General features: G+C 43.6%; 1 protein-coding gene and 1 long non-coding RNA gene across 8 annotated transcripts in view; one reads left to right on the top strand and one right to left on the bottom strand.

Moving 5' to 3' along the window:
- The window catches only part of Afg1l (AFG1 like ATPase), a 153,781-nt gene extending 139,682 nt beyond the window's left edge, over positions 1 to 14,099 (top strand). For 6 of the 7 annotated variants that reach the window (XM_090338340.1, XM_090338341.1, XM_090338335.1 and 3 more), the window contains 2 exons: positions 3,158 to 3,271; positions 4,679 to 6,283. In XM_090338340.1, coding sequence (XP_090194466.1) covers positions 3,158 to 3,271; positions 4,679 to 4,807 — 243 coding nt within the window. In that variant the 3' untranslated portion in view covers positions 4,808 to 6,283. Of the gene's footprint in view, positions 1 to 3,157; positions 3,272 to 4,678; positions 6,284 to 13,605 lie in introns of those variants that run through there. The other variant, XR_016536480.1, reaches the window with a different exon arrangement.
- Positions 4,696 to 25,706, bottom strand: LOC150059835 (uncharacterized). The gene is made up of 4 exons (XR_016536481.1): positions 25,628 to 25,706; positions 21,335 to 21,442; positions 16,142 to 16,246; positions 4,696 to 4,776 (listed from the first exon to the last, which is right to left on the bottom strand). It is a non-coding gene; the product is annotated as an uncharacterized LOC150059835 (long non-coding RNA).
- Positions 25,707 to 27,014: the final 1,308 nt, after the last annotated feature.

Genomic DNA, 27,014 nt, shown 5'->3' with positions numbered 1-27,014 from the left:
ACCAAAACAGATAGATAGATAGATAGATAGATAGATAGATAGATAGATAGATAGATAGATAGATGAAGAATCTGGATTCAGAGCAGGACACAATGGTTCACTTTGGTAATCCTAGTTACTTGGGAGGCTGCGCTCATACATAAGAATGGCAATTCCAAGCCAGCCTAGGTTTTCAAGACATCATCTCAACCAATAAAAGTTGAGTATGATGGTGTATACCTATCATTCCAGCTACATGGGAAGTTAAATAAGAGGATTGTGTTCAGATCCAACTTAACAAATATGAGATGATTGCTCCAAAAATAAGGAGAGAAAAAAGAACTAAAGATGGAGGTAGTTGAAGTGGTGAAGTGCCTGTCTAGGAAACACAAAGCCCTGAGTTCTAACCCTACTGCCACCTAACAAACAAGCAAACAAAAAACATTAAACCGAAACCAAACGCAACAAACAAAAGACCTAGACTCTGGCCTACACTATCCCCATTTCAGCAAGGCCAGGTACCTGCATGCCTATTTACTCTTCTGGTGCTTCTGATGAACACTCAGCAGTGAGGGTTGGCCTCTAGCACAGGATGGGGGGGTTAGCTAGCTAGCATGAGGTGTTTGTAGCAATGCCTACAGAAAATGCAGCATGCAAGCTCCTGGGCAGGGATCAAGGGAAGCTTGCATTAAGTGTGGCAGCAAAACCTGCCGCTTGTGCCCAGGGAGCTAACACACATGTGATCAGTATGTCAGGCAAAGCAGAGGCCAAGGTCAGGAAGCCAGAGATCAAAGCTGTGTCTGGTTGTCTTCTGTAGACTCTGCCTGCATTCATCTCAGGACCTCTGGAAATAGGTGTGTGATACTAGAGGTAGCTTTAAAAAGGCAAAACTTTAAAAAGAAAATGGTAGAGGGACATAATAGGTGGCTATTAGATAGGAGGCACAAGAATTGCATTGAATTTATATACATGAGGTAGAAATATCTCAAAGAAAGCCTGTGCTCCCATTTGTTACTCTTACTACCTGACCCTACTCACGTCTACTTTTGCTTCTTTATTTAAAGGAAAGAAAGATTTGTCTGGCAATATGATAGCATGCACTAACTACTCTCAACATTAGCTCCAACTAACTCATATATATAGAGATTATACACTATATTAAAGTACAGCTCAACTTGTCTTATTTCAGAAATTGAGAACTTTGGTATTCTGGAGTACAGTCATGGATATTTGTAAAATAGGGTATTATCATCTAAAGAGTGAAAAACTATTCATTTGTGATTAATAGAAGTTATCAGTGGTGGTAGAAAGCCTTTGGGATATGGGAAGGTGAATCCACAATATTAGCATGTTAAGCTATCCGTGCATTTTTTTAAAGGATAGATGTAAATCCTGAAAATAAATTCCAGGATGTTTTAAAGTTGAAGAAGAGTATGTTTTGCATAACATATATAAAAGCCATTTTTAATATATTATCATACATGCCTAGCCTTTTTGAAGAATGTCCCGACAGGATGCTGATATAAGTGTAGGTTCTAGAAGCTAGGGCAAAGGAGTAATGTGCTGAATTTGGCTGTCAGCTATTCAGTAAATTTACAACTACCTGTATTTTTGTTGCTGTTGTTTGTTTGTTTGTTGGCCAGGTCTGGGGCTTGCAATCAGTGCCTGGACACTATCCTTGAGGTTCTTTTGCTCAAAGCTACTCTTCTACTACTTGAGCCAGAGTGTCATTTCTGGCTTTTTTGTTTGTTGTTGTTTCTGTTTATGTGGCATGGAAGAATTGAACCTATGGCTTCAAGCATGGTAGGCAGGCACTCTACCACTAAGCCACATTCCCAGCCCTCTTTTAACAGTGTATCTGGAAGTCAACACACCTAGTAACTAGCTCCACAAAGACACTATAGATGTTGACAGACAACCAAGTATAATTGTCCTAGCTTGTTTGTGCTTCTATAACAAAATAATCACGTGCTGGGCAAATTGTAATTAAAGGGAATTTATTTATCATGGTTCAGAAGGCTATTAAGTCTAAGATCAAAACTCAGAGAGGAGCCTGGTGCCTATGGCTCATTCCTATAATTTCTTTTGCGGGGGCTCAGTTGTGGGGCTTGAACTCCTGGCCTGGGTGCTCTTCAGCTCAAGGCTACCACCCTACCCCTTGAGCCACAACACCACTTCTGGTTTTCTGGTAGTTAATTGGAGATAAGAGTCTCATGGACTTTTGCTTTGAACTGTGATCCTCAGATCTCAGCCTTCTGAGTAGCGAGGATTACAGGCATGAGCCACTGCGTCCAGCCAATCCTAAAATACATAGGAGGTTGAGATCTGAGGATCATGGTTCAAAACCAGCCTGGGCAAGAAACTCTATGAGATTCTTACCTCCAATAAACTACTCAGACAAAAACAGAAGTGGTGCCATGGCTCAGGGTGTAGAACGCTAGTCTTGAACATGAAGAGGTTCAAGCCTCAGATCTTCGTCAAGCTCTCGTGGCTCAGGCATCCTCTAAAATCCCTACATCTTAATACAATACTACCCTAGGAATAAGTTTCAACATGAGTTTTAGAGGGCACACAAACATGTAGACCATAGCAGTAATGGAAAGAACATTTTGCTTAGCACCAGAAGACGTGGGTTCACATCCTGAGCTGAGGCCTCTGCGGGCCTGGAGTCTCCCAATAAAACCTTTGGTCTGTACTCTCCGGTGAGAGATAGTCTGTGTAGAAATATTTGGAAATTTTTTCTTTTTTCTTTTTTCTTCTTGGTTGTGGGGCTTGAACTCTGGGCCTCTGTGCTATTCCTAATCCCTTCAGCTCAAATCTTGTACTCTACCACTTGAGTCACAACACCACTTCTGGTTTTCTGTGGTTAATTGGAGATAAGAGTCTCATGGACTTTTCTGCCTGGGCTGGCTTTGAACCACAATCCTCAAATCTCAGCCTCCTGAGTAGCTAGGATTACAGGTGTGAGCCACCAGGGCTGGCTAATACTATTCAGTTTTAAGGCATATCTTAACTACAAACTATTAGAAAAGGTATGGATGTTTCAAAAGCAGAGATCCAAACTCCATTTGTGTAAGAACAGATTTTTTTTTCACTCTTGTGAGAAATTTTTCTTACTTTCAACTTGGGAAATGTAAAGAGTAACACCACACCATCTACTTATTTTCCTCTACTACAGGTGCGCATAATTTGTTCTGCGTCGACTCCTATATCAAGCTTATTTTTGTATCAACATGATGACAGTGTGTTGGAGCAAGGCAGAATACTGATGGATGATTTGGGACTGAGCCAGGTAGGCGATATTAACATAATCTCTTTTTATTATAAAACAGCCTAATTGTTTTGGTTTGATACATGTTACATTTTGAAGAAAGAATTCAGACAGTTAACCATTAATCTGCTGCCTTCTTTTCACTCAAGTATAGCAGACTTATTCTCAATAGCAGTAACTTTAGAGAATTTCCATTTAAGAGTTGAAGGAATACTCAGTGATTGCATCAGATCAACACTTCACTTTGTCTTTGGAAAGAATGAATTCCAGAGCGAGACTAATGGGCCAGAAGTCACACTTCTGACTGATGGTGAGCCACGGTTGTATGATAGGGAACTTTCTGGTTTCAGGCTTGCCCTGCTATACCATCTGGTTGTTCTTCACAATTGCTAAATCTGCAGCACAAAACAGTATCCAAGTATGTAGGCTAGTTAGTCTATGTCCAAGAAGAACCTAGGGAGGCCCTGGCTGAAAAAGATATGCATGAATCATCTTCTAATCTTCTTTTAGCAAATACTTTAGGGATACTTATGGGTAACACGGATACTTATGGGTATGAAGACCCTAGAGAGAGTAAGCTGATGCTTGTCCAGTTCTTTTGGAGCCTGGAGTCTAGATGCACCCCAGGCTAAGCAGAAGTGACTTTGTATTTACAGCTCAGGACCTGAGCACTGTCCTTGGGCTTTTCTCAAGGCTAGAGCTCTACCACTTGAGCCTCAGCACCACCTCCGGCTTTTTTCTATGTATCTGGTACCAAGGAATTGAACCCGGGTCTTCGTGCATGCTAGGCAAGCACTCTACCACTAGGCCAAACTCCTGGCCCCTGTATTTACTTTTGTAAGAATATTACAGCATACATTTATCAAAATTGACAATGGAAACATTAGTCAAAAATGTAAAATACTGGGGCTGGGAGCGTAGCCTAATGGTACAGTGCTCGACTCGCATGCACAAAGCCCTAGGTTTGATTCCTTGGTACCACATACATAGAAAAAGCTGGAAGTGGTGCTGCAGCTCAAGTGGCAGAGCGCTAGCCTTGAGAAAAACGTGTCCAAGGACAGTGCCCAAGCCCTGAGTTCAATCTCCACTACTGGCAAAAAAAAAAAGGAAAAAAAAGTAAAATACTAACATGAACTCTAAGAATGAAGACTTTAATCTTCCAGCCCAAAGGGTAAAAGCCCATTTGTAGTAAGGAACAGCAACTTTTCCTGTCTGTTTGTTCTCTTTATTTCACACCAGTTTGGATCTGTTGATTCTGTAGTCTCATTTAAGATATTGTACCTGAAGAATTTGAATTTATATAGCAATTTCAAAATTTAAAAAGGTTAACTCAAGTCTTTTCTTTAAAAAAACTGTACTTCTGTAAATTTTCATTTGTGTGGGTTTAATTGGTGCTGAGTTCTTGGTCTTTGTTTGCTTTGTAACTAGGAATCAGCAGAAGGACTCTCCATGTTTACTGGAGAAGAGGAAATCTTCGCATTTCAGCGCACAGTTTCCCGACTCACAGAAATGCAGACTGAACAGTACTGGAACGAAGGGGAGAGAAGCAAGAAGTAACTGTCACTTTCAAATGAATAAAACTAGACAGGGAGAACTATACAGGGAAAACTCTATAAGACTTGAAGGAACCATTTTCTCATCATTAATTATGCACTTTGTCCTCTGGACCATTTTAATCTAACATTGCTGTCAAAGATGTAGTGGATTAGTAAGTTAAAGACTTACTATTTTTATAGGTCTACTTTTTTTTTGCCTATTTATTTGGCCTTATTTCTTCACTACAACTATAAGCAGCACTCCTGAAGATTACTGTCAAACCAGAGATGTTAGTGTCACATTAAGCCACCCGAATGACCTTCGGCATGCAAACACACAGTCAAGGTAGGATGTGTGGACATTTCTAGCTTTGCTTGCATGATTGTAGTACTTAAGAAGCACATCTTTATACGGGGAGAAGAACCTTATATTTTACTTCAAAATGAAGCTTTCTGGGGCCAGGAGTTTGGTCTAGTGGTAGAGTGCTTGCCTAGCATACACTAAGACCCATATTCCTCAGTACCATATACATAAAAAAAAGCCAGAAATGGTGCTGTGGCTCAAGTGGTAGAGCTCTAGCCTTGAGAAAGTCCAAGGACAGTGCTCAGGCACTGAGTTCAAGCCCAGGCACTGACACAAAACAAAACATAGCTTTCTGATCTTTCTGTAAATTGAAGGAGGAGAGTTAGCTATGAATGATAGTAAGTCCCCCAAGCCGTCAGGTTTTCATCACACTAGGGAGAATATTTAAAAACAAAACAAAACAAAAACCCTTGATATCGTGCTTGGCAGGGCTGGATCGCATGTGAATGTAGAGATAACTGGGCATATCAAGGATTATGGTGTTAAGAAGCAGGTACCAAATTTGAACAAACAGGCAGCTTTGTATGGAGATCCCTGCCAGCCAGTGGGAAGGCAAGTTCCAGAAATGAAGTCATGGACATGCCAGCTACAGAGTAGATACTTGCTCATCTAAGACCACCCAGACCCTCACTCCCTTCCGCTCCTTCCCACCATTTACCTACTCTGGCTGACATTGCAAAATGCTGCTCCTTGCCCTTGCCCTTGCCTCTGCAAACAGTTAGACCTATTAATAAATAGAAAACCACCTAGAAAAGCATTAAATAAAAACTTTATTTATTGACTGGGTACTGATGGCTCATGCCTAGACTTATAGCTACTCAGGAGGCTGAGATCTGAGGGTTGTGGTTTAAAGTCATCTTGAGCAGGAAAGTCCATGAGACTCTTAGCTCCAATTAACCAGCAAAACGTGGAACCAGTGGAAGTGGATCTGTGGCTCAAGTGATAGAACAATAGACTTGAGCAAGAAACTCAGTGAACAGTGCCTAGGCTCTGAGTTCAAGCCTTGTGCGAAACACACACACACACACACACACACACACACACACACACACACACTTGATTTGTCAATCAAGTTTGTATTTTGATTGATTTATGTAAATCAATCTGTATGTATTATCACAAAAGAGGATTTTGGTTGAGTTTGTTAAGAGAGTCTTAAATCCCTCTTCAGAAAAGACAAAGAAGAAAAAATAGGCTATAAGTGTTGTGGAGATCAAGGACTTGGGGGGATAGATAGAGATGAGTCAATTCAACAATAAGCATAGGTAGGCTCTTGGAATCTATTGATTATTTGGTGATGCCTATTCCCATAGTGGTTTTGTTTTGGGGGGGGCGGGGAGCTGGTCCTGGGGCTTGAACTCAGGGCCTAGGTTCTGTCCCTGAGCCCATGCTCAAGGCCAGTACTCTACCACTTGAGTCACACTGTCACGTCCAGCATTTTCTGAGTAGTTTATTGGAGATAAGAATCTCATGGACTTTTCTGTCCAGGCTGGCTTAAAATCTCGATCCTTAGATCTCAGCCACCTGAACAGCTAGGACTATAGGCATGAGCCACTGGGGCCCAGCTCATCATCCATTTTAGATATTAACTAGGCACACATGTGAATATGCAAGCATAGAGAAAAGTTTAGAATCTCTGAAAGTCAACTGTGGTTTTAAAATATTTTTATTGAAGTGAAATAATTCCAAGAAATTAAGTAAAGGGGGAAAATTTGGAAATAGCTCTATGTACTTTACTTAACACTAGCTAGGTATTTACATTAGTCCAGATTAAAAAGTAGTCCTAGAAATTGAGTATAAAATCATTGAAGTAAAGAAATTGAAGCTTCAAAAGTGAAGTTGTTTACCATGTTTTAAATACACCATTTCTTTGGCTAAATAAATATAAATGTTTTCCTTTATTAGTTAAATCTTAATCTCCCTTCTCTTGTAGTACTGGCATGCTAGGCAAGTAGTATACCACTTTGCCAAGCCTCTATCCCTAAATAAGCGTTTTCTTTTTACATTCCTTTGATAACTATTCTGTACCTTAATTTAAAAAGATGGTATGGATAGATAGATAGATAGATAGAATGACTAATAGTATTTCTCTGAGTGTGTTGGTATATGCAGAAGAATATTGCAGTCAAGTGTTCTTAAAAACATTTATTTGAGTTGAGATATTTGGAATAAATTGTTTTTCACAGAAATAACAATGAAACATTAGGTCCTGGTTCATTGCACAGAACATAATTACAGAATGTAATTTTCAATGTCTATATCACCATTGTGGTAAGGAGCTTAAACAACTTTTAAACTATTGTGTCTGTAGATGTAGCTATAATGCAGTCTTTACTTACCTAACTGGAAGAGGTATCCCCCTTCTTCCCCTTTACCTCCCAGCTCCCTGGCCTGGTGGGCTGGGATGTAGTAGACAAGGTTTTCTGATCTGGAAGGAGAGACTGTGTAGAGAGCAGGGCTGGAAGGTAAGGCTGTCTTGATCTAGTGGTCAGCAGGGAAGAAGAAGGAGTTTCATGGTGGCTGGAATTTATATATATATTCATCCTGAAGATTGGTTCACAAAGCAGCATGCAAAAAAAAACCTTTAATGGTTAGCTCTTATTAGAAAACAATATGGTGGTTTTATTAAAAGGAGAGATAAGTTGAATATGCTTTATCTGAAGTGCTTGGGACCCAAAGCACTTTGAATTTCTAATATTATCAGATTTTGGAATATTGGCTTTTTTTTTTTTTGCCCGGCCTGGGGCTTGAACTTGGAGCCTTTCTGTGCTCAAGGCTAGTCCTCTACCACTTGAGCCATAGTGCCACTTCTGGCCTTTTCTGTTTTGGTGTATAGAGGAATAGAACCCAGAGCTTCATGCATGCTAGGCAAGCACTTTACCATTAAGCCACATTCCCAGCTCAATTAGCATATTTGAATAAGATATCTTGAGGATAGTCTGAACATAAAATGTATATATGTTTTATGTAAACCTCAGACACATAGCTTGAAAGTGCTTGTCTACAGTATTTGTAGTGTACCTGCCTTTGGACTGTGGCCAGAAATGTAAGGTGGCCTATGGAATTTTCTACTTGGAGTATCTTTTTCCTGCTGAAAAGGTTCAGATTTTGGAGCACTTCAAATTTCAGATTTTCTAAGTAGGGATGTTCAAATTGTAATACAAAATGAGACATGAAAATAACCCCTAGGTCAGAAAGCACATTTCCATGTGTCTTCTGAGTTGTGACCCTGTTAAATTCTCAGCACTCCAGTTTTTGTCCCTGTGGTTACATAAATCTCTTACAGCACATATATTTACTGGGAATGCTTTACATGCATGCTAAGAAATGGAGGTTGGAGCCAAGTACTGTTATGGACGAAGGGCATATCTTCTCAGAAAACCAGACCAGAGAATCCAGCAGAGTCAGGGCAAAGTGCTATCTGCTCAGAATATCCTCTAAAATGATTACTAGTTCCCAGACTTACCTGGAGTCAAGTAAGAGGAAAAAGGTAAAAGGGCTAGAGGTATTGCTCAAGTGGTAGGACTTGTATAGCCAATGTGAGGCTCTAACTTCAAGCTCCAATAGTGCCAAAAAGAAAAAAAAGAAAAATTAGGGGCTGGGAGTTTGGTCTCATGGTAGAGTGCTTGTGTATTATGCATGAAGACCCAGGTTTGATTCCTTGGTACCACATACACAGAAAACGTCAGAAATGGTGCTGTAGCTCAAGTGGCAGAACTCTAGCCTTGAGAAAGCCCAAGGACAGTGGTCAGGCCCTGAGTTCAAGCCCCAGGATTGGCAAAAAAAAAAAAGAATTAAAAAATCTGACCACTGCATTACTTTTGTATTTCTTTAGATAGTACAAATTTATTTGCTGATAAGTCGTTATGCAGCAACATGGTGGACTTAAAACAATTTTAACTCATTTCTGAGGCACAAAACTATTGTGCTGTTTTATTCACATCTCTGTATCTTCAGTGGGAGTTCATATTTTAATCATAAGGCAATAATATTTCTGAAGTGTATTTCTTGTTCTTATAAATGTACAAATAATAGAAGGTTAAAATTACTTAAAATTTTGTAAATTATTCTTGTAAAATATATAAAGGATATGCTCATAGCCACTTATTTATTTAATAAATGCTGCTAGCTGGGCATAGTGGCTCACACCTGTAAATCCTAGCTACTCAGGAGGCTGAGATCTGAGGATCACAGCCCAAAGCCAGTCTGGACACTAAAGTCCATGAGACTGTTATCTCCAGTTAACCACCAGCAAACAGGAAGTGGTGCTGTGGCGCAAGGGTAGGGTGGTAGCCTTGAGCTTAAGCACTCAGGGACAGCGCCCAGGCCCAGAGTTCAAGTCCTACAACCAAACAAAGAGAAATGCATGCTATGTGCTTGGCATGATTCTGTGTATTTAATAAAATATTTTTATCCTTCCCTGAAATCAATACTGTCATGGCCATTTTATAGGGAGGCTGAGGCACAGAAAAAGGCTAAAAAAATACTGAATTGCTGACATACACACTGCTGCCAATAAAATGATTCAAACACTGATTTTTGGCACTTTCTGTTTCATTGCCTCTGTCCTGCAAACAGAATTCACAGATCCATCTAACGTAATTTCACATATGCTGCTCCTTAATCTGAGATAAAAAAAAATACAAAACAAACACCCCCCAGGATTGTGGGTCTGCATCTCTGACACTGGGGTTCTTGATCAGTTATAAGAATCTGTGTAGCAACAGATCTGTAAGTAATATTTTTTACATTTATTTTTGTTAGAACCACTGATCTTATGATATCAATTACTGGTAGAAAAGGGTTTTCTTTGGAAATGAATTAGTAATTTTCTATTAAGGCAGAATGAAGATTAAACTTTGGCTATTACCAAGTAGCAGTTGATCTTCCTGGAAGAGAAAATGATAAAACATAAGAGTGTCCTCTTGTTGACTGTCTGCTGCCTCCATTCAGCCCTTCTCAGGAACTCACAGCTTTACCTCAGTCAGACAAGTGTGTGTCTCCAACAATGTCCAATGGCATGAAGTTCCAGAACAGCTGTCTGTGACTTTTTATTTTTTAGAAATTTCCTAAAATTTGTACTGAGAAATTAATTATTTAGGGGTGCATTTTCAGGGTTCCCCAGACTTGATTATGATCTCTTGATGCAAGAAAAAGGGTTCTGGAGCTAGAAAATTAGGCTCTGCCAGTTATTAATTTATGACCTTGAATAAGATAGTGCTCAAGCCTCAGTTTTCTCATCTTATAAATGAGAATAATAATAGTGCCCATTTCATAGATTAGGAAGCTAGTTGGTGAAAAGCATCTTACAAAACATCAAGGATAAAATGAATATTCATTGTATTTGATAACTAATATACATGATCTTAAGTGGGCAGCAGTGTCTGCTTTCTGCTTTGGCATTCTTACTCTCTGAGGAATGCAAAACTGAGGATCCATCCAGATCTACTGGTGTCTTTTCCCTGATAGGATAGTATATCCTCCAAGATAGTACATCTTTTTAGTGAAGAAGATAAGATGCATAGTAAAGGTACCTATGTGTCTTGTATATGTATCAAAAGATACATTGTAGATGGTGTATTGAGTAGGTGGTTAAATAATTCAAATCAATTCCATTTTTTTATTGTACTTAATGTTTGGTGCCAGTCCTGAGCTTTCTTTGTTTGTTCTTTTTTCTCAAGACTTTACCACTTGAGCCACAGGTCCACTTTGGGCTCTTTTTTCCCCAGTCCTGGGCTTAAACTCAGGGCCTGAGCACTGTCCTTGGGCTGTCCTTGGGCTTTCCTCAAGGCAGTGCTCTACCACCACTGGAGCCACAGCATCACTTCTGGCTTTTTTTGTATATGTGGTATGGAGGAATCAAACATGGGTCTTCATGCATGCTAGGCAAGCACTCTACCACTAGGCCAAACTCCTGGCCCCATGGCCTCTTGATAGTTAATTGGAGATAGGAGACTTTCCTTTCCTGGCTGGCTTTGAACTGTGAACCTCAGATCTCAGCTAGGTTTACAGATGTGAACTACTGATGTCCAGCTTCAAAGCCATTCTTCTAAGATTGCTTAGCATGGAAAACAAATTGTTGCTCCTTTGGTGAACATCAGAGATTTCCCAGAAAGAGGGCGCCATCTTGTGGTCAGTTGGGTGAACTGACAGGAAAACGATTGGTGAACAACAGATGCTTCCCATTCCTGGATGGAGGTGCATTCAGAGACCACGTGCGCAAGGGTGGGGCCCAGACTCCATTCTCATTAATGCCCCCCAAGAGACTCTAACGTGCAGTGGAGGACAGAACTGTTGCCTGAGGGTACACAGCTAGCCAACATATAGAGTTGGGCCTGCAGCTAGGTCTCCTGCCCTGGGATACCTGATTCTTTGGCTGGAGTGTTTTCAAGGGGCACAGGCTTTTGCTGTAATACCCATAGTTCTAACACACAGCCCACAGACTGGGTCCTGGTTCCCGTCCTTCTAGAGGCCTGGATTCTTCTGCCATTCATCTCCATCCCCACAAACCTGGCAGTATCTCCAAGGTTACAGAGCACCGTACTCCCAACCTGGGGTTCATCCCACAGCCTCCTCTGAGGGAGGGAGTGGGAATTATCACCACTGTGAGGAACAAGGTCCCAAGACAATCTGTGCTTTGCCCAAGATAGCACTGCTGGGAAATGTGGGTTGTGAAGAAGCCCCAGATCCTGGATCTGAACCCTGAAGCTGGCATAGGATGGAGGGAGTCAGGGAGCATGCACAAGGGGGTAGTTCTTCACAGCCACACTGTGATGGCAAAGAGCTAAGAGTCACAGCAACTGGCAGAGCTTTGAGGTACTGATCTTTACACCAATTTGGAGAAGGATGTATTATTGCCTCCAGTCTTTTTGTCTGATGGTAAAACAGCATCCAAAAGGTGGATTAACTAGAGCCTGTGGAGGATGAGGTCTGAGGATGACAGTTTAAAGCTAGACTGGTCAAGAAAGTTTGTGAGATTCTTATCTTCAATTAGCCACCCAAAAGCTGGAAATAAGATGGTACATATTGGAAGAAAGGACATGGACAAATGGCATTTATGTATCAGAAACAAAGGGGCATGGTCAACAATCCTAAGAAGAGAGAAGAAGCCAAGTGTAGTGGCTCACACCTGTAATCTTAGCTACTCAGGAGGCTGAGATCTCAGGATCAAAGTTCAAAGCTATCCTGGTCACAAAATGACCTGAGACTCTTATCTCCAATGAACCTCTACAAAACTTAGAAAATGGGAGGTGCAGCTTGGCTCACAGGTAGGGCAGTAGCCTTGAGATGAAGAGCTCAGGGACAATGCCCAGGCCAGGAGTAGGGTGGTGAGTTCAAGCCCCATGTCCCACAAGAGAGTGAGAGAGAGAGAGAGCGAGAGAGAGAGAGAGCGAGGGAGAGAGAGAGAGAGAGAGAGAGAGAGAGAGAGAGAGAGAGAGAGAGAGAGAGAGAGAGAGGAAGAATAAACTACATCAAGCACTTGAAGGTAAGCAGTGAGGACTGGGAAGTTAGCTAGAGATGACTGAAGCCCTCAGGCCCAGCTAAGGAGACAGCATAGATGCTGAAGACCCCAGGCTCTTCAACACACTGGATGCCTGCAAAACATGTAAATAAGTATTAATAGCATTTTTCATAGTAGCCAAAAAAGAGAGGAAACAACCCAAGTGTTCACTAACTAATGGATGGATGCATACTAGGCGGTGTATTCATGTAATGGAGTATTATTATGATTTCTGCTCCAAAATGGATAAACATTTTGAAAGTGTTATGCTAAGTGGGAAAAGCTAGCCACAGGGCTCTTACTGTATAAAATAGGTCTAGATGGGACCGGGAAGTTTGCCTAGTGGTAGAGTGCTTGCCTAGTGTGCATGAAGGCCCGGGTTTGATTCCTCCGTACCACATACATAGAAAAAAGCCAGAAATGGTGCTGTGGCTCAAGTGGTAGAGTTCTAGCCTTGAGAAAGCCCAAGAACAGTGCTCAGGCCCTGAGCTTAAGGCCCAGGACTGGCAAAAAAAAAATCCAGAAAGGGGCCAGGAATTTGGCCTTGTGGTAGAATGCTTGCCTAGCATGCACGAAGGCCCAGGTTTGATTCTTCCATACCACATACATAGAAAAAAGCCAGAAATGGTGCTGAGGCTCAAGTGGTAGAGTTCTCGCCTTGAGAAAGTCCAAGGACAGGGAGCTCAAGCCCAGGACTGGCCAAAAAAAAAAATGTTCAGAAAAAGCAAACCCGTCAAGTTGGAAAGTGGTACTCTGGGGGACACCGGTATAAGAATGAGGTACAATTCCTAATGAGTAGATTTGTTTTAGAGTAATAAGAAACTGTCAAAGTATATTATATGCTTTAAAATGTTAAATTTTATGAATTACATCTCACTAAAGCTGTTAAGAATAGCATAGAAATATTCACTAATCATTCAATGATTAATTCATTCATCATTATGTGCTGTGCTAGGTTATAGGATTTACAGCCAGGTTACACCAACTCTAGTGGAACAAACTACCTGGCATGTTGGCCTTGTGACCTATTAGAAGCACAAGTGGAAACCACATGAGAAGTGTCAAGAGGGAAGGGAGCCTGACATCCTGAGAAGAAGCGTGTGCTCAAGTCAGCCAGGAAGCACAGTAATAAAGGATTGAGGACATGGTGCTGTGAAGTGGGAAGGAGATGGGCCATGGCAGGTCCCGCCTGTCTCCACAATTGCAGATGATATATTGAGAGTGACAGTGCAGCACAATGTGTGCTGTGCCCCAGGAAATTACCCAGTGAGAAGTGGGAACTAAAATGACTTGACCATTATTCCTCTCAAAGATGTTCAAAAGAAATGGAATGTAATTTTTTCCTTCCAGACTTAATAATTCCTCTTTAGAACCCTAAATTCAGGGAGTTATAGTGTAAGAAATGGGTACTATCATCAAGATGTCCCTCCTCATTTTGCATAATAATCATATTTTTAACCAAAGTCTATAACATGCAGAATATAAATTCATTTTCTAAAGAAGTATCAGTTGATTTCTGTTGATTACAGTAACATAGTCTGTAGAATTAAAAATAATTGCTTGTATTTTTGTGTTACTGACATAATCAGATTTAACAGCACAAGAATCCAGAATCCTCAAACCATGATAAAGCTACATTAAGTTTGGAGCAAAATAAGACACACAGTGTATGGCTGAGGTAAGCCCTCGTGCCTAAACCCCTCTCCTTTTTAGAGTCCCTAGTGATACTGAGAAGAGAGAAAAGGGATTGGCTGCCGTGGGGGCCAGGATACTGAAATCTAGAGATGCTGTTCTAACACGGGTGACTTACCAGCCTCTGGAAGGTCCATCTTCCTTCTGGGACCAGTGTGATCCCCTCAGAGAAGTCTAGGCCTGGCTCTTCACTTGGGGCTGACCTGATCCCTCAGCCTGTGTGTGTGTGTGTGTGTGTGTGTGTGTGTGTGTGTGTGTGTGTGTGTGTGTGTGTGTGTGTGTGTGTGTGTGGTGTGTGACATGCTCAGGAAGAACTTTCTCCTCCAAGGCTCTGCCTTGTCACCAGTTGTACATTAAATTTCAATGTCCTTCCTTTTTTCAAGACCAAAAATTATTCACCAGGGTTAGATGGGGAAATGTCCTCAAACCTCTCCCCCTCATAGGCTGCAGCTGCCCCCATTTAAAACTTCTGTTATTTGACTTGGTTCATTCTCTTTCCCATTGCAGATCTTGAGATCTATGATTTCCAGAGCTCAGCTTCTATGAACATGGTTTCCTATTCATGCAGTGACAGCTTGCTGGTGTAGGGTGTTGGCAGGGAAAGGGGTATCTGAGTGATAGTTGTGTGACCTTAGCAAGTGACCTCACCTTGCTCAGTCTTCTCTTCCTTGTGGGTAAGGTGACAATATCTATTTGCAGGGGGCTACATTTTGCTTGCCTGGCCTCTATCACTTTTTCCTTTCCCTGCCCCTCATGTTAAGGTAGCTTTGATGAGTTTCATCATACTATTTTCATACATAGATATAATGTAAGGTGATACTTATCCCCTCAGTATCTTTCCCTCTCCTGCTCACGTCACCTTCCAACATGCAATATTTATCATTCCGAACCTGGCTGATTTTGCTTTACATAATGATTTTTAGTTCCATTTGTTTTCTTGGAAATGACATTTTATTCTTCTTGATGGCTGAGTAATATTCTACTGTGTCTACATATTTTCTTTATCCATTGCTGTCGGTAGATACCCAGGTTGAGTCCATAGCTTTACTATTGTGAATGGTGCTACAACAAACCTGAGTGTGTAGATAAGCTCTTTCAATCATTGAGTCTTCATAGTCTTTTGTAGATGTAGAGGTAGGGATGTGGTTTTTGTACCACACATAGGAGTTTTTGTACTGCTTATAGCAAAGTGCTTAAAATTTTATCCAGACATCAATAATTTTAGCTACTTAGGAAGATGAGATTGAGGACTGAAGTTTGAAATCAGCTGGGGGAGGACAGCCCCTGAGACTCTTATCTCAAAAAGCTGGAAGTGGAGCTATGGCTCAAGGGTACAGTGCTGGGTTTGAGCAAAAAAGCTGAAGGACAGCGGGCTAGGATTTCAAGGTTCAACGCACACACTCGAGCGCGCATGCGAGCACACAGCACACACATGCAGAGAAAAACTTAATAGGAAGGGCAATGGGGTGAGGGAGAGTGATGGATTGGAATACACTGTGTCCACGTATGGAAGTGTCACGATGAGCCCCACCTTGTACAGCTTGGGTGTGCTAACAGAAAAAATTCTCAGGGGCTGAATGGTAGGCAGTGTTCTCAGCATGTGCAAGACTCTGGGTTCAATCTCTGACGTACACATACACATACACACACACACACACACAGTATATATATATACTGTGTATATATATATATACCAGGTGCCAGTGACCTACGCCTGTAAGCCTTGCTATTCAGGAGGCTGAGATCTGAGGATCACAGCTCAAAGCCAGCCCAGGCACTGAAGTCCATAAGACGCTTACCTCCAGTTAACTACCAGAAATCCAGAAGTGGCACTGTAGCTCAAGGGGTAGGGTGGTAGCCTTGAGCTGAACAGCTCAGGAACAGTGCGGCCCAGAGTTCAAGCCCTGTGATCGACAAAAAGAAAAGTTACTTTTGTTCAAACTTAACATGACTTGTCTTGGATACTGAAAACAGCAAAATGCCGGGGGTGAGAGATGGGAGTGAATGGAGGGCATACCATGTTCATGGGTTAGAAGACCCAACATAGCAGAAATGACATTTCTTCCAAAATGGATCCTTGAGCTTAAAGTACTTTATCTCAAATCATTAGAAATTTAGAGACAATTATTCTAAACTTGATATGGAAAGACAAATGGAAAATGAGAAAAGCTAAAGCAATTTGGAAAATATTCAATTTCAAGACTTAAGAGTTAAGGTGACATTGATCAGGATGCATTGTTCTCATCGGCTGACACATTAAATTGAAACCCCTTTATACAACAACTTAAGGATAATTCTGGAAAAAATCTTAAAGACTTAGAATTATAATCAGCACTGTCTCATTGAAGAGGTTAGTGACACAGAATAGAAAACAGAGAAAATTGTTCCCAGCTGATATTTGAGAAAGGTGTTAAAGCAATGGAGAAAGGTTAGGACCAGCAGGTGGCTAGAGGGTGTTAAGCAAATAAATCTCTAACTCACACTCCATATAGAAATAAACTTTTAAGCAGCCTAACTCTTAGCTCAATGTCCAGGATCCAGTAGCTGCTCCACGAAAAATAATTTGGTAGAAATAACACCCCAAAAGATGTTTCACATCGTGCACCGTTAGGGAAATTCAAGTTAAAACCATAGTGTAGGCTGGGAGTTTGGCCTAGTGGTAGAGTGCTTGCCTAGCATGCACAAAGACCCAGGTTTGATTCCTCGGTACCACATACATAGAAAAAAGTCAGAAGTGGTGCTGAGGCTCAAGTGGTAGAGTGCTAGCCTTGAGAAAGTCCAAGGATAGTGCTCAGGCCCTGAGCCCAAGCCCAGGACTGGCTACAACAACAACAACAACAAAAAACCATAGTGTAGTACCACCATATATGCAGCAGGATGGTTAGAATATTAAGTAGTCACAACACCTGCAACTCCCAGATGGCTCAACAATGGACATTTATGCCAGAGAAATAGCTCAGGAGAATTCTGCTTCAAGAAAAAAAAGCTGCTTTTCCTAAAACATACTATAGTCCCATTTATGTGACATTCTTGAAATGACAGAATTATAGAAAAGGCAGCAGATTAGTGGTTGCTGTGAGTTGGGGTGAGATGCATGTAGTGGAAGGGAAGTAGGTACAGTTAGGGAAAATGAGGGAAATGTGGGGTTTGTATGGTAATAGAATTTTTCTGTATAATGTATCAATGTCCATATCCCACCTCGACTTTTTCTAGATGTTACTATTTTTAACACATATAAAGGAGCACTTACTCATAAGTTTTGCTTCAGAAAATGATCGTTGAACCAGGTGCCTGGTCAGCAAGTGCAAAACTGAGTTCATAAAATGTTGGTACAACTAAACTTCTGTCCGGAACACATTGATGAGAGAATTTGTTCTTGAACCCAAATGAGGGAGCCTGAGGGTAAACACACTCTGAAAGCTGCTGGAGGCTAAGCACCACAGGCTCTCACCTTTAAGTCTTAGCTACTCCAGGGGCTGAGATCCGAGGATCAAGATTTGAAGTCAGTCAGGGCAGAAAAATCTATAAGAGTCCATGTCTAGTGAGCCAGAGAAAAGGCTGGAGACTGGATGCCTGGCCCCAGAGGCAGAGTGCTAGCCAGCTTGAATGAAAGGCTGAGCTCTGATACACACACACACACACACACACACACACACACACCCCTCTCTCTCTCTCTGCAGGAACGAGACTTTTCCTCCTCTTCTTTGTCTGTCCTCTCACTTCCGTTTTTCCCTCTCCCTAACCTTCCTCTTTTCCATCTTTCACCCCATCAAGCCTTAAATATCATAGTATAGAAATTCAAGTATAGAAAGGGAATGGAAGATAGAGATTTGCATGTATGCTTAGCTTCCAGCCACTAGAGGGCAGGAGGAGATCGGTAAACAAAGCAAAGACCTTTCCTCTTGGACTCAATGTCTTCTACTAGAAAGAAACCTGACACACTTGGCCAATACCTGGCTAGCTTACCCTTCTGCATAGGCTATTATGCAGAGAGATAAATTTTCTTTTTTCTAGAGTTCTCTGTAGAACAGTAACAGAAGAAAACTGTGATGTCTGATAGCAAAGACAGCTAACAAGAAGGAGGGGACATTGTGAACGTGCCTCTTCCTCTGCCCCTCTGTCTCTCCTTCTCTGTCTGCAGAATTGGGGTTCTAGTGTGATCTCCCTTTCTGTGAAAGAACAAGTAAGAGGTGGGATGAACACAGCCTGGACTGGTGCAGAGAGGATTTGTTCTAGAGTGACTGGTGTCAGTGTGCCACTCTGTCTCCTTGTGGGTCTTTGTGCTACTGTGGCAGTGGACCTTCGAGTGACTGCTGAACTGCCACCAATTCTAGCATTGATCTTCAGTTAACTGAGTTACAAAAACTCAGAAAAAGTTGCTCTTTGGCATGTTCCAGAGGCAGTGGAGAAACTATTTTCCTAGAGAGCTGAGGTCTCAGCCTCATTCTGATAAAGCTTAGATGTCTGGGCTTTGCCCTACCATCTGGAAGGGGGGACAAGGCAGAAACCCCAGGTCCCCACAGCCTATCATAGGCTCAGTTTCCATATCACCCTGTAGAGGTGAGAGTCTCTCTTTCTCTCTCTTTCTCCCCCCACCTCTCTCCCTTCCTCCCTCTTCCTCTCTTTTGTGGATCATGGGGCTTGAACTTGGCCTGGGTGCCTTCCCTGAGCTCTTCAGCTCAAGGCTACCACCCTACCCCTGGAGCCACAGCCCCAGTTGCTGTTAGGAAGAAAGGACTTTATAGGAGGTTGTAAGGGTTACAAGAGCTTTTGAGAGTGGGGTCCTCTTTATGCAAGTAGTGTTCTTAAAGATAAGACTAGAATGTTTTACCTACCACATGAATTCAGGCACTAGAGGAAACATTGGTTAGACCTGGCCGTTCACTGGAGGGATCCAGGGACCTGGTGCTCCAGGCACAGCCCTAGATAGGCTCCTGGGCTAAATAGAAAACCTGGCTTGAAAATGCAATGGAGGTGGTTTCTTAAACGGACACCCGGAAAGTCTGGTGGTTCAAATGAAAGAAGGTGGAGACATGGCACTGGCACAGAACATCTCAGGAATTGGTTTGCCATGTGCGTGCAAGAAGGAACCCTGCCTAACCAACAGTTGAGCAAAGAAAAAATATGTTGCATTTTATACTCCAGTGAGGGATGTGGTATTAACCTAGGGAAAGCCATGCAGTTGGCACACAATCACAACAAATCCCCTCACAGGTCAACAAAGAAGTTTTTGAGATCCCAGAGCTGGACTAAAGGGAAGAAAAAGAATAAATGAATTATTCCTGAAGAGCATGCTGGAACATGAGAGCAACCACCAATGAGGGGTGGCCCATGTCCATACTTACCCAGCAGAGATTGCGCTCCTGGAGTAATTTTCTAAGATTAGATGCCAAGTGAGTGTGGCAACTCCATTAGAATATTTTTTCTCTCCTTTGCATGCAGATGCATTTGACATCTTTTGTCAGGGCCATGATTGTAATACATACCCACAAAGGCTACAGTAAAAGTAATGTGATTTTTCTATGGCTCTGATAACTACTGTCAGGGTTTATTATCAACAGCTCCCTCTGTGGACAAGGATTGTGATTTAATTATGGATTGTCTATTAATATCACAAGTATGAGACGATTCCAAGGATCAGCATCTCCCTCCTTTCTGCTCTTTCCTCCTTCCTGTTTTTATTGAGTAGTGTTTTATTGAGTAGTGTTATGTGCTGAGGTATAAATAGGAGTCAGATACCCACAGCTTCCAGTGTAGTGAGAAACTAGCAACAGTGGTTCTTACCAAGAAAGACCAGAGGCTAGTAGTTGGAAATAGCTAAACCTTGAAGCCCTTGTGAGCAACTACAACATGCAAACAAGGGAAATGAAAAGCTCTATGGCACTTCACCCAGACGTGATAATAACGTTCATACTTCAAAGGTTCTGGATGAATGCAGATTGAAGAAATTGACTAAAACAGTCACAGATAGAAGCTGGCACTGGGGGTGGGGTCAGGGGCCTTCCAGTTCCCCTAGTCCAGCCCTTTCGTATTGGAGAGGAAGAAACTGAGACTCTGGGAGGACAATAAGTCTAGTGAGTTCAGGGTGGAGCTCAGACTCTTGAGCTCTCACAGTGATGCCTGCCTGGGACTCAAATGCTACCTCTCTCTCTCTACCTCCCCTCCCCCCTTAAAGAGATTAAGACATGGACTTTGCCATTAAGCAGCTAAGAGAGAGTGAAGGTCCACTGCAAAAGAAAAGAACCTAGAAACCTAGAAAGTTCAAGACTGAGGATGAAAGAGAAAGGCTCAACTCCTAACATACTAACAAGCAAACAGAGGGAAAACACAGGTGGGCCTGACCCAAACTTGATTCATTCCCTTAACAGGCCAAAACACTCAGCCACTTTTCATTTATGGAATTAATCACTTGGTTTCATTCCCCACCCCCCATATGCAGATTTCCTAAGTCATTTGAAATGTAAAAGAAGGGCCCAAAGGAGGAGTCGTCACAGGAGGGCTCTGACTGCAGCATGTACTTGTGAGGCACAAGTAAGCTAGCTCCCATTATGCAGGCCATGGTGCTTATGCCTCATGTCTCGTCCTGTGATTCTGTCATGTGTTTTGGTGGCTTCAGCTGTCTCTCTAGAAGTGAGCACAAGAGGGCAGCGTCAGGACATGAAAGGAATGTACACCATTCTAAGGATGGGGAACAAATAAGGGTGAATCCTTTCTGTGGTGAATAGCCAACCATTTTCTGGGCTCAGATGCCACCCTTTGCATGCCATCTTCTGGGTCAGAGAAAGGCCTGAAAAGTTTGTCCCATTAACTCTTCCCCGCTCCTACTCTTCTGATGGGCTACTAATAAGGTCTCTATCAGGATCTAAATTTCTCCTAAGACATTTGAACCATTGCTGATGAATGGTATTCAAACCCCAATTTACCACTTTCATGACACCACTAGGTTCCTCTATGTACCAGGGTTTGCTGTACATGTGTACAAGGCTTCTGACCTTGCTCGCTTGAGAATTTTAAACTGAGGTTCCCATCAGACTTGCAAGTATGGCTGAACTTTTCATTTTTCCTCTGTTATCTGTTTCATTTTCCATTTCCAGGTGTGGCTGTGGAAGGAACACGAATCAGATTTAATGTTCTTTGAATCCCTAAATCACACTCTGTGGACGCTTTAGTACCAGACTGTTACAAAAACTACACATAGCACACGTGCCAAATTGCACCAGGACAGATTGTATACAAAGTATTTGAAGAGTAATGAATAGCTTCATAGCATCATGATTTCTTCTCCCCCCCCCCCCCCCAACACTAGTCCTAGAGCTTAAACTCAGAGCCTGGGCACTACCACTTAAGCCATAGCACCACTTCTGGCTTTTCTCTGTATGTAGTGCTGAGATATGGCATCCAGGGCTTCATGCATGCGAGGTGAGCACTCTACACTAAGCCACATTCCCAGTCCTTCGCTTTAAAGTCATTTATATTTAAGATACCAATAAGTAGGCAGTTCATATAGATTTTCTAACAGGTGGACATGAGCACATGCTCACTTCACAGTTTCTCTCAGCAGGAAAAATAGAATTGATGCACAGCTTACAAAGATCAATGCAACCTCCTGCAGGCCAGTCCACATACAGATTGCATTAATTCTGACTTCATAGCTTCTCATCTCTTATCTTACAACAGGAGTGATATCTATATCTATTTTTTTTTTGCCAGTCCTGGGACCTTGAACTCAGGGCCTGAGCACTGTCCTTGGGCTTTCTCGAGGCTAGATCTCTATGACTTAAGCCACAGCACCACTTCCGGCTTTTTTCTATGTATGTGGTACTGAGGAATCAAATCTGGGTCTTCATGCATGCTAGGCAAGCACTCTACCACTAGGCTAAACTGCTGGCCCCTACATTTATATTTTAAACATTGCAGTCACAAACTCTCACTGTTACTGGCTTTCAAATGAATGCTTTACTTCCTTCCTTCAGTTGGTGAGCTATAACCTCTATTACCTTAGACCTTTGAGGTTCTACGGTAACAACCAGAGCCTGGTGGTTCATGCCTGTAATCCTAGCACCCAAGAGGCTGGGAAGTAGTTGTTGAATTTGAGATGAAGTGGCCTACATAGTGAGACCCTATCTTTAAACAGATTTTTAAAAGGTAAACAATATGATGCAGTTGGATTTAAATACTCATTTAAAAAAAGTCTCAGGTCTTTTTGTGCCTGGGCTGACTTTGAACCTTGATCCTCTGATCTCAGCCTCCTGAGTAGCTAAGATTACAGGCGTGAGCCACCGGGCCATGCTGGCTGTGAGACTCATATTCTGTAAATAAGTTAGCTATTGTTAATGATATAATGCCCAAAGTATAGAATTTGTCCCATTCATCTCAGGCTGAATATTTACTTGATTTTGGTTCCTTTCTTTCCAAGTGAAGTATAAAGAAATGGTCACTGTCACAACATGAAGCAGGCAGCCAGGGAATGTCATAGCGACTGGTAGTAAAGGAAAGCGAGAGGACAGGAGCTGTTGATTCTCTTACAGAGGGTGCTGATGAAGCCTGCCTGGAATGGTACCTCTAAAGGACAAGCCAAAGCTTACTTTGTATTTGATACACAGTGCTCAGAATCTTTCCATGTTGTATGGTCTGCTTGGGAGAGGTGTAGAGTAATGGACTAATGAGGTTTGAGGCGTAGAGTTGGGACTACCTTTTCTTTCTAGTTGGGTCACATATTTGTTAACACAGAAGCTAATCCAAGAGAAAAACAAGATTTGCTGAGAGGTAGTGTGCTTGATTCTAGACTTTGGATGGGAGGGAGACCAGCTGGCTGAAGGCATGGAGACTAGGGCTGGCACAGGTGCTGAATGGCAAGCCCCCTCAGAGGGAGAGCTCAGCACCAACTGACAGGCCTCTCACAGCCAGCTGTTTAAAACTTCTCAGTCACCACCTTAAATCATTTGTAGAAATAGGGTGTAAAACTAGTAAGAACTTGGGAAAGTTTTGAAAAAAAATTTTAATCTCAAAAACAACTTTTCTCAGCCAACATCAACACTCACTCAAGTTTTCTTACAATAGTTCAGAGAGGACACAGCGTAGAGAATTGCAGGTATTTCTGACCAGGATAAATTGAAACGTCCAGCACCAGGAACAATCTGACAACCAATGAAGTACAGCTGAAGTGCCGTGACCGCCTCACTCTAAACAACTTTAAAGGAGGAGAAATTAAATCTATGTTAAGGCTATCCACAAATATGTATTTCACTGAATTTGCAATTTATTACAGGGCTTTATTCTCCTGGGAGGACAACTCCCTTGTTTTCTTACCACATTAGACATTCATTGGGTGTGAATGAAAGTCTGAAGGACACAGTTCTGTTTATAAATGTTTTCTTAAAGCTTATTTCGAAAGGAAAAGCAGTAGAAGGGAATAGAGGAGTAAGGAGGCCTACAAAGGGAACACCAAAGTACAGGCAATTTCAGACTCAAAAGAAACAATCTGTGAAATTCAGTTTTTGTGTTCAGTTTTGCCTATACTTGTTATCATCTGTGGCCAGTATTTAGATACTACAATCTTTAGTGTTTTGGTCCCCAACTCTCTTGACACTTACCCAACACTATAGGCATAATAGTTAACTTTTTCTTTGTGGCAATCTTGAGGTATGAACTCAGGGACTGTCCCTGTGCTTTTGTGCTCAAGGCTATCACTCTACCACTTGAGCCAGAGCCCTACTTCCAGCTTTATTACATTTTTTTGGTAGTTATGGAGATAAAGAGACTCATAGATTTCCTTGGGTTGGCTTGGAACCATAATCCTTAGATCTCAGCCTCCTGAGTAGCTAGGATTACAGGTGTGAACCACTCATAGATTCTTGGCTGATACTAGGTTTTATATATGCTCCCAACTAACACTGTAAGGTCTTTGAGGTAAATAGGTTTAATATGTGCCTGGGTCCCAGTCCTCACTATGAAGGTTTTAATGTTTTCAATGAATCTTCTAAACTCCCATATTTTGCAGATTCCCTGGGATATGAATTCTGTAAATGAACAACATGGTTATAGTCAAAACGGTGGCAAACAGCCCCGTTAGTGCACTTTCTTTTTACTTTTGCAGGTTTGCATTCTAAGGATAATAGATAATAGACTGCTTAAAATTATATGACAAACATGTATTTCGTTTATAGCAGGTTGTATTTTTAAAAAATTTAAGTGTGAAAACCATTTGAATTTTTTTTTTTAAATGCAATTCGTTGAGCGACCTAAGGTCTAGGTTCTAGGTGCAAAACTGAAACACCAGACCTGGTTTTCTTAGCATGCTAGTTTCCCGCCCTCCCTTCCCCCACCATGCTTGGAGCCTTGAAGCTGAAATGCAGTCCTCTTATGGCTGTGCATGCTGCCAGGCTGTAAATGAAATTGAAATTCGGGGCTTTTTTTTTTTTTTTTTTTTTATCGAAGCTGGCACGGGGAGAGAAGTTAGAGAACCCCTTCCCTCAGCCTTCCCTTATCCAAAGACAACCCAAGGTAGCAGAAGCGCATTTGTACGCGGTCGGGGCCGTGTGCCCCAGCTGCACACGTGGACTGGGCCTCTCGGAGCGAGGGCGCACAGAACGACGAGGTACTAAGGGTCCACCTCGCGGCCAAGGTGTGTTCCAGTGTGTGTGCACTGCGGGGAGATCTGCTCCGCGCCCAGGGTAAGGACGAGCAGGCCGCTTTGTTCCCAGACCTAAGAAGGCATCAGACCGAGCGGCGGGCGCCCGTCAGCCACGCGGCGGTGCGGGCAGCGCGGGAAATTCGCAGTCACGATCCCCGGCCGGAGCCTCCCAAGCAGCGGGCGCGCGCGGGTACACCCTCGCCCACCTCCCAAGCAGCGCCCGGCGAGGTCGCGGCGCGGGCCCCGCGGCGTCCCTCCGCCAACGCGGGCGGCCCCACGCGCCCGCCACTCGGCCGCGCCGCCAGCTCCACATTCCATTTGAAAATAACACCCACGTGCGCTGGTAAACAAGCGCGCGCCGCCGCCGCCGCCAGGCCGCGCGCCCCGGGCGAGCCGGCGCACCGCGCGCTCCCGCCCCCCTCCCGCACGTGTCGACCGACTCCGCCCGCGCGGCTCGGCGCGGCCCAGTCCCCGCCCCCGGCCGCCTCCCCGAGGCCCAGGGCCCTAGCGTCCGCGGCGCGGCGCTAAGTTTCCTACCCGACACCGTCTCGCCGAGACCCAGTCCCCCGCCCCAGGTCCGCTCCAGGTCTCCCCTCCCTCGTCCATTCACGTCCCCCCTCTTTTAGTCCCCCGGCGTCGGCGTGCAGACTACCTCAGGGCGCACCCTCTTCCTCTCCGTTCCTCCCTCCCCTTCTTCCTTCGAATTTTACTCGATTGTTTATTATTTGCTGGGGGGAGGGGCGGAGAGGGGCGTCTGGGGCCTGGAGACTGGTGGCGGTGGCCAGTCAGCGCGCAGCGTGGCTTGACGAGGGAGCGGCGCAGCGAATGGCGACGCGGCGCTGAGCTCCGAGGTCACGCGCGTGTGGAGACAATGACATCATCTGTTTGTACGCGTCGAACTAGCTTGGTGCAGGGGCGGGGCCTGGCGTCACTTGAGTGACGGGCCCAGCGCAAAGCCCGGAGCCCTGAATTAGCGGAGTGGGCGGGCTCCTGGGTACACTCGGCTGGTGGACGTTTACTTGTAGGGAGTAGTTGCGGAGCCCTTCTAAAGCTTCCGTGGCTTGGAGGGATTTTTATTTTATTTTTTTAAAAGGTATTTCTGAACCAAAGTGGGTAGGCTTTTGGCGTGCATGGTGTATGGCGTCTTTCCGTCATGTCTTGGAGACACAGCGGGTTAGGGACTTGTGATGTTCTTTTAAAGCTAAAGGCACATCTCTTTAAAAAAAAAAAAGTCAGCCCTAAGCCATCGTTTGGCTGTCATTTTCAAATGAGAATAACCTTATTTCTCACTTTAAGTGTTGGGACTCTGCTCTTGTAGTCATGCCCTTTTCTTGTCGAATGAGTTACACTTCTCGGTTTGGTAGAAATCCAAGAAAAGTGAGACACGACTGTGATCCAACGAAGGAACTCAGTGTGCACCTTTCGTTGCTCGACCAAATCTGAGGGCATCGGCTTGTCCAAGTCCTGCAGGTACCAGCACCTTCGCGGGTATCTCCACGACCGGCAAACCTCTGCCATCTGAGGTCAGCATCTTATCTCGAGTGTTACCTGGTGTTGGGTTCTAATAGGGAATCAGATACCAAGGCGGGCCCAGAACTCGGCGGGCAGACGCGCCAGGCCAGGGACCCCAGGTGTCAGGTGCCCTGCCCCGAGTAGGAGAGGCCACGCGATGACACTCGGCGGGGCAGTCGGCGTTCGGGGATCCTCCCTCTCTTCGGCTCCCAGGGCAGCAGCGCGCTTTGGGTTCCTTGAGGTTCTGAGTTGGAGGAGGGGCGCGGGAGGGGAGAGACGGAGGAACCCAGCCCGTAGCGCTGCGGGAGCCCGCGGAGCCCCGGGCCGCGGCGCGCGCCCCGACACCCACACCCCGCAGCCCCGCGGAGCCGAGCCGCGCAGGCGCGCGCGAGCACACACGCGCACTCACACTCGCACGCACACTCGCACCCCGGCCCCCGCCCCAGCCCTCCCCCTGGGCGGGGACCCGCCCGCCCGCCGTCAGCCTAGGTTGAGGCTCTCTGCGTGTGTCTATAACTTTGTGCTGC

This window comes from Megascapheus bottae, chromosome 8, assembly GCF_031878675.1.
Source record: "Megascapheus bottae isolate mThoBot1 chromosome 8, mThoBot2.hap1, whole genome shotgun sequence".
In the NCBI taxonomy this organism is placed as follows: domain Eukaryota; kingdom Metazoa; phylum Chordata; class Mammalia; order Rodentia; family Geomyidae; genus Megascapheus; species Megascapheus bottae.
The sequence above is the reverse complement of the archived record's forward strand: the minus strand, read 5'-3'. Positions and strand labels throughout refer to the sequence as shown.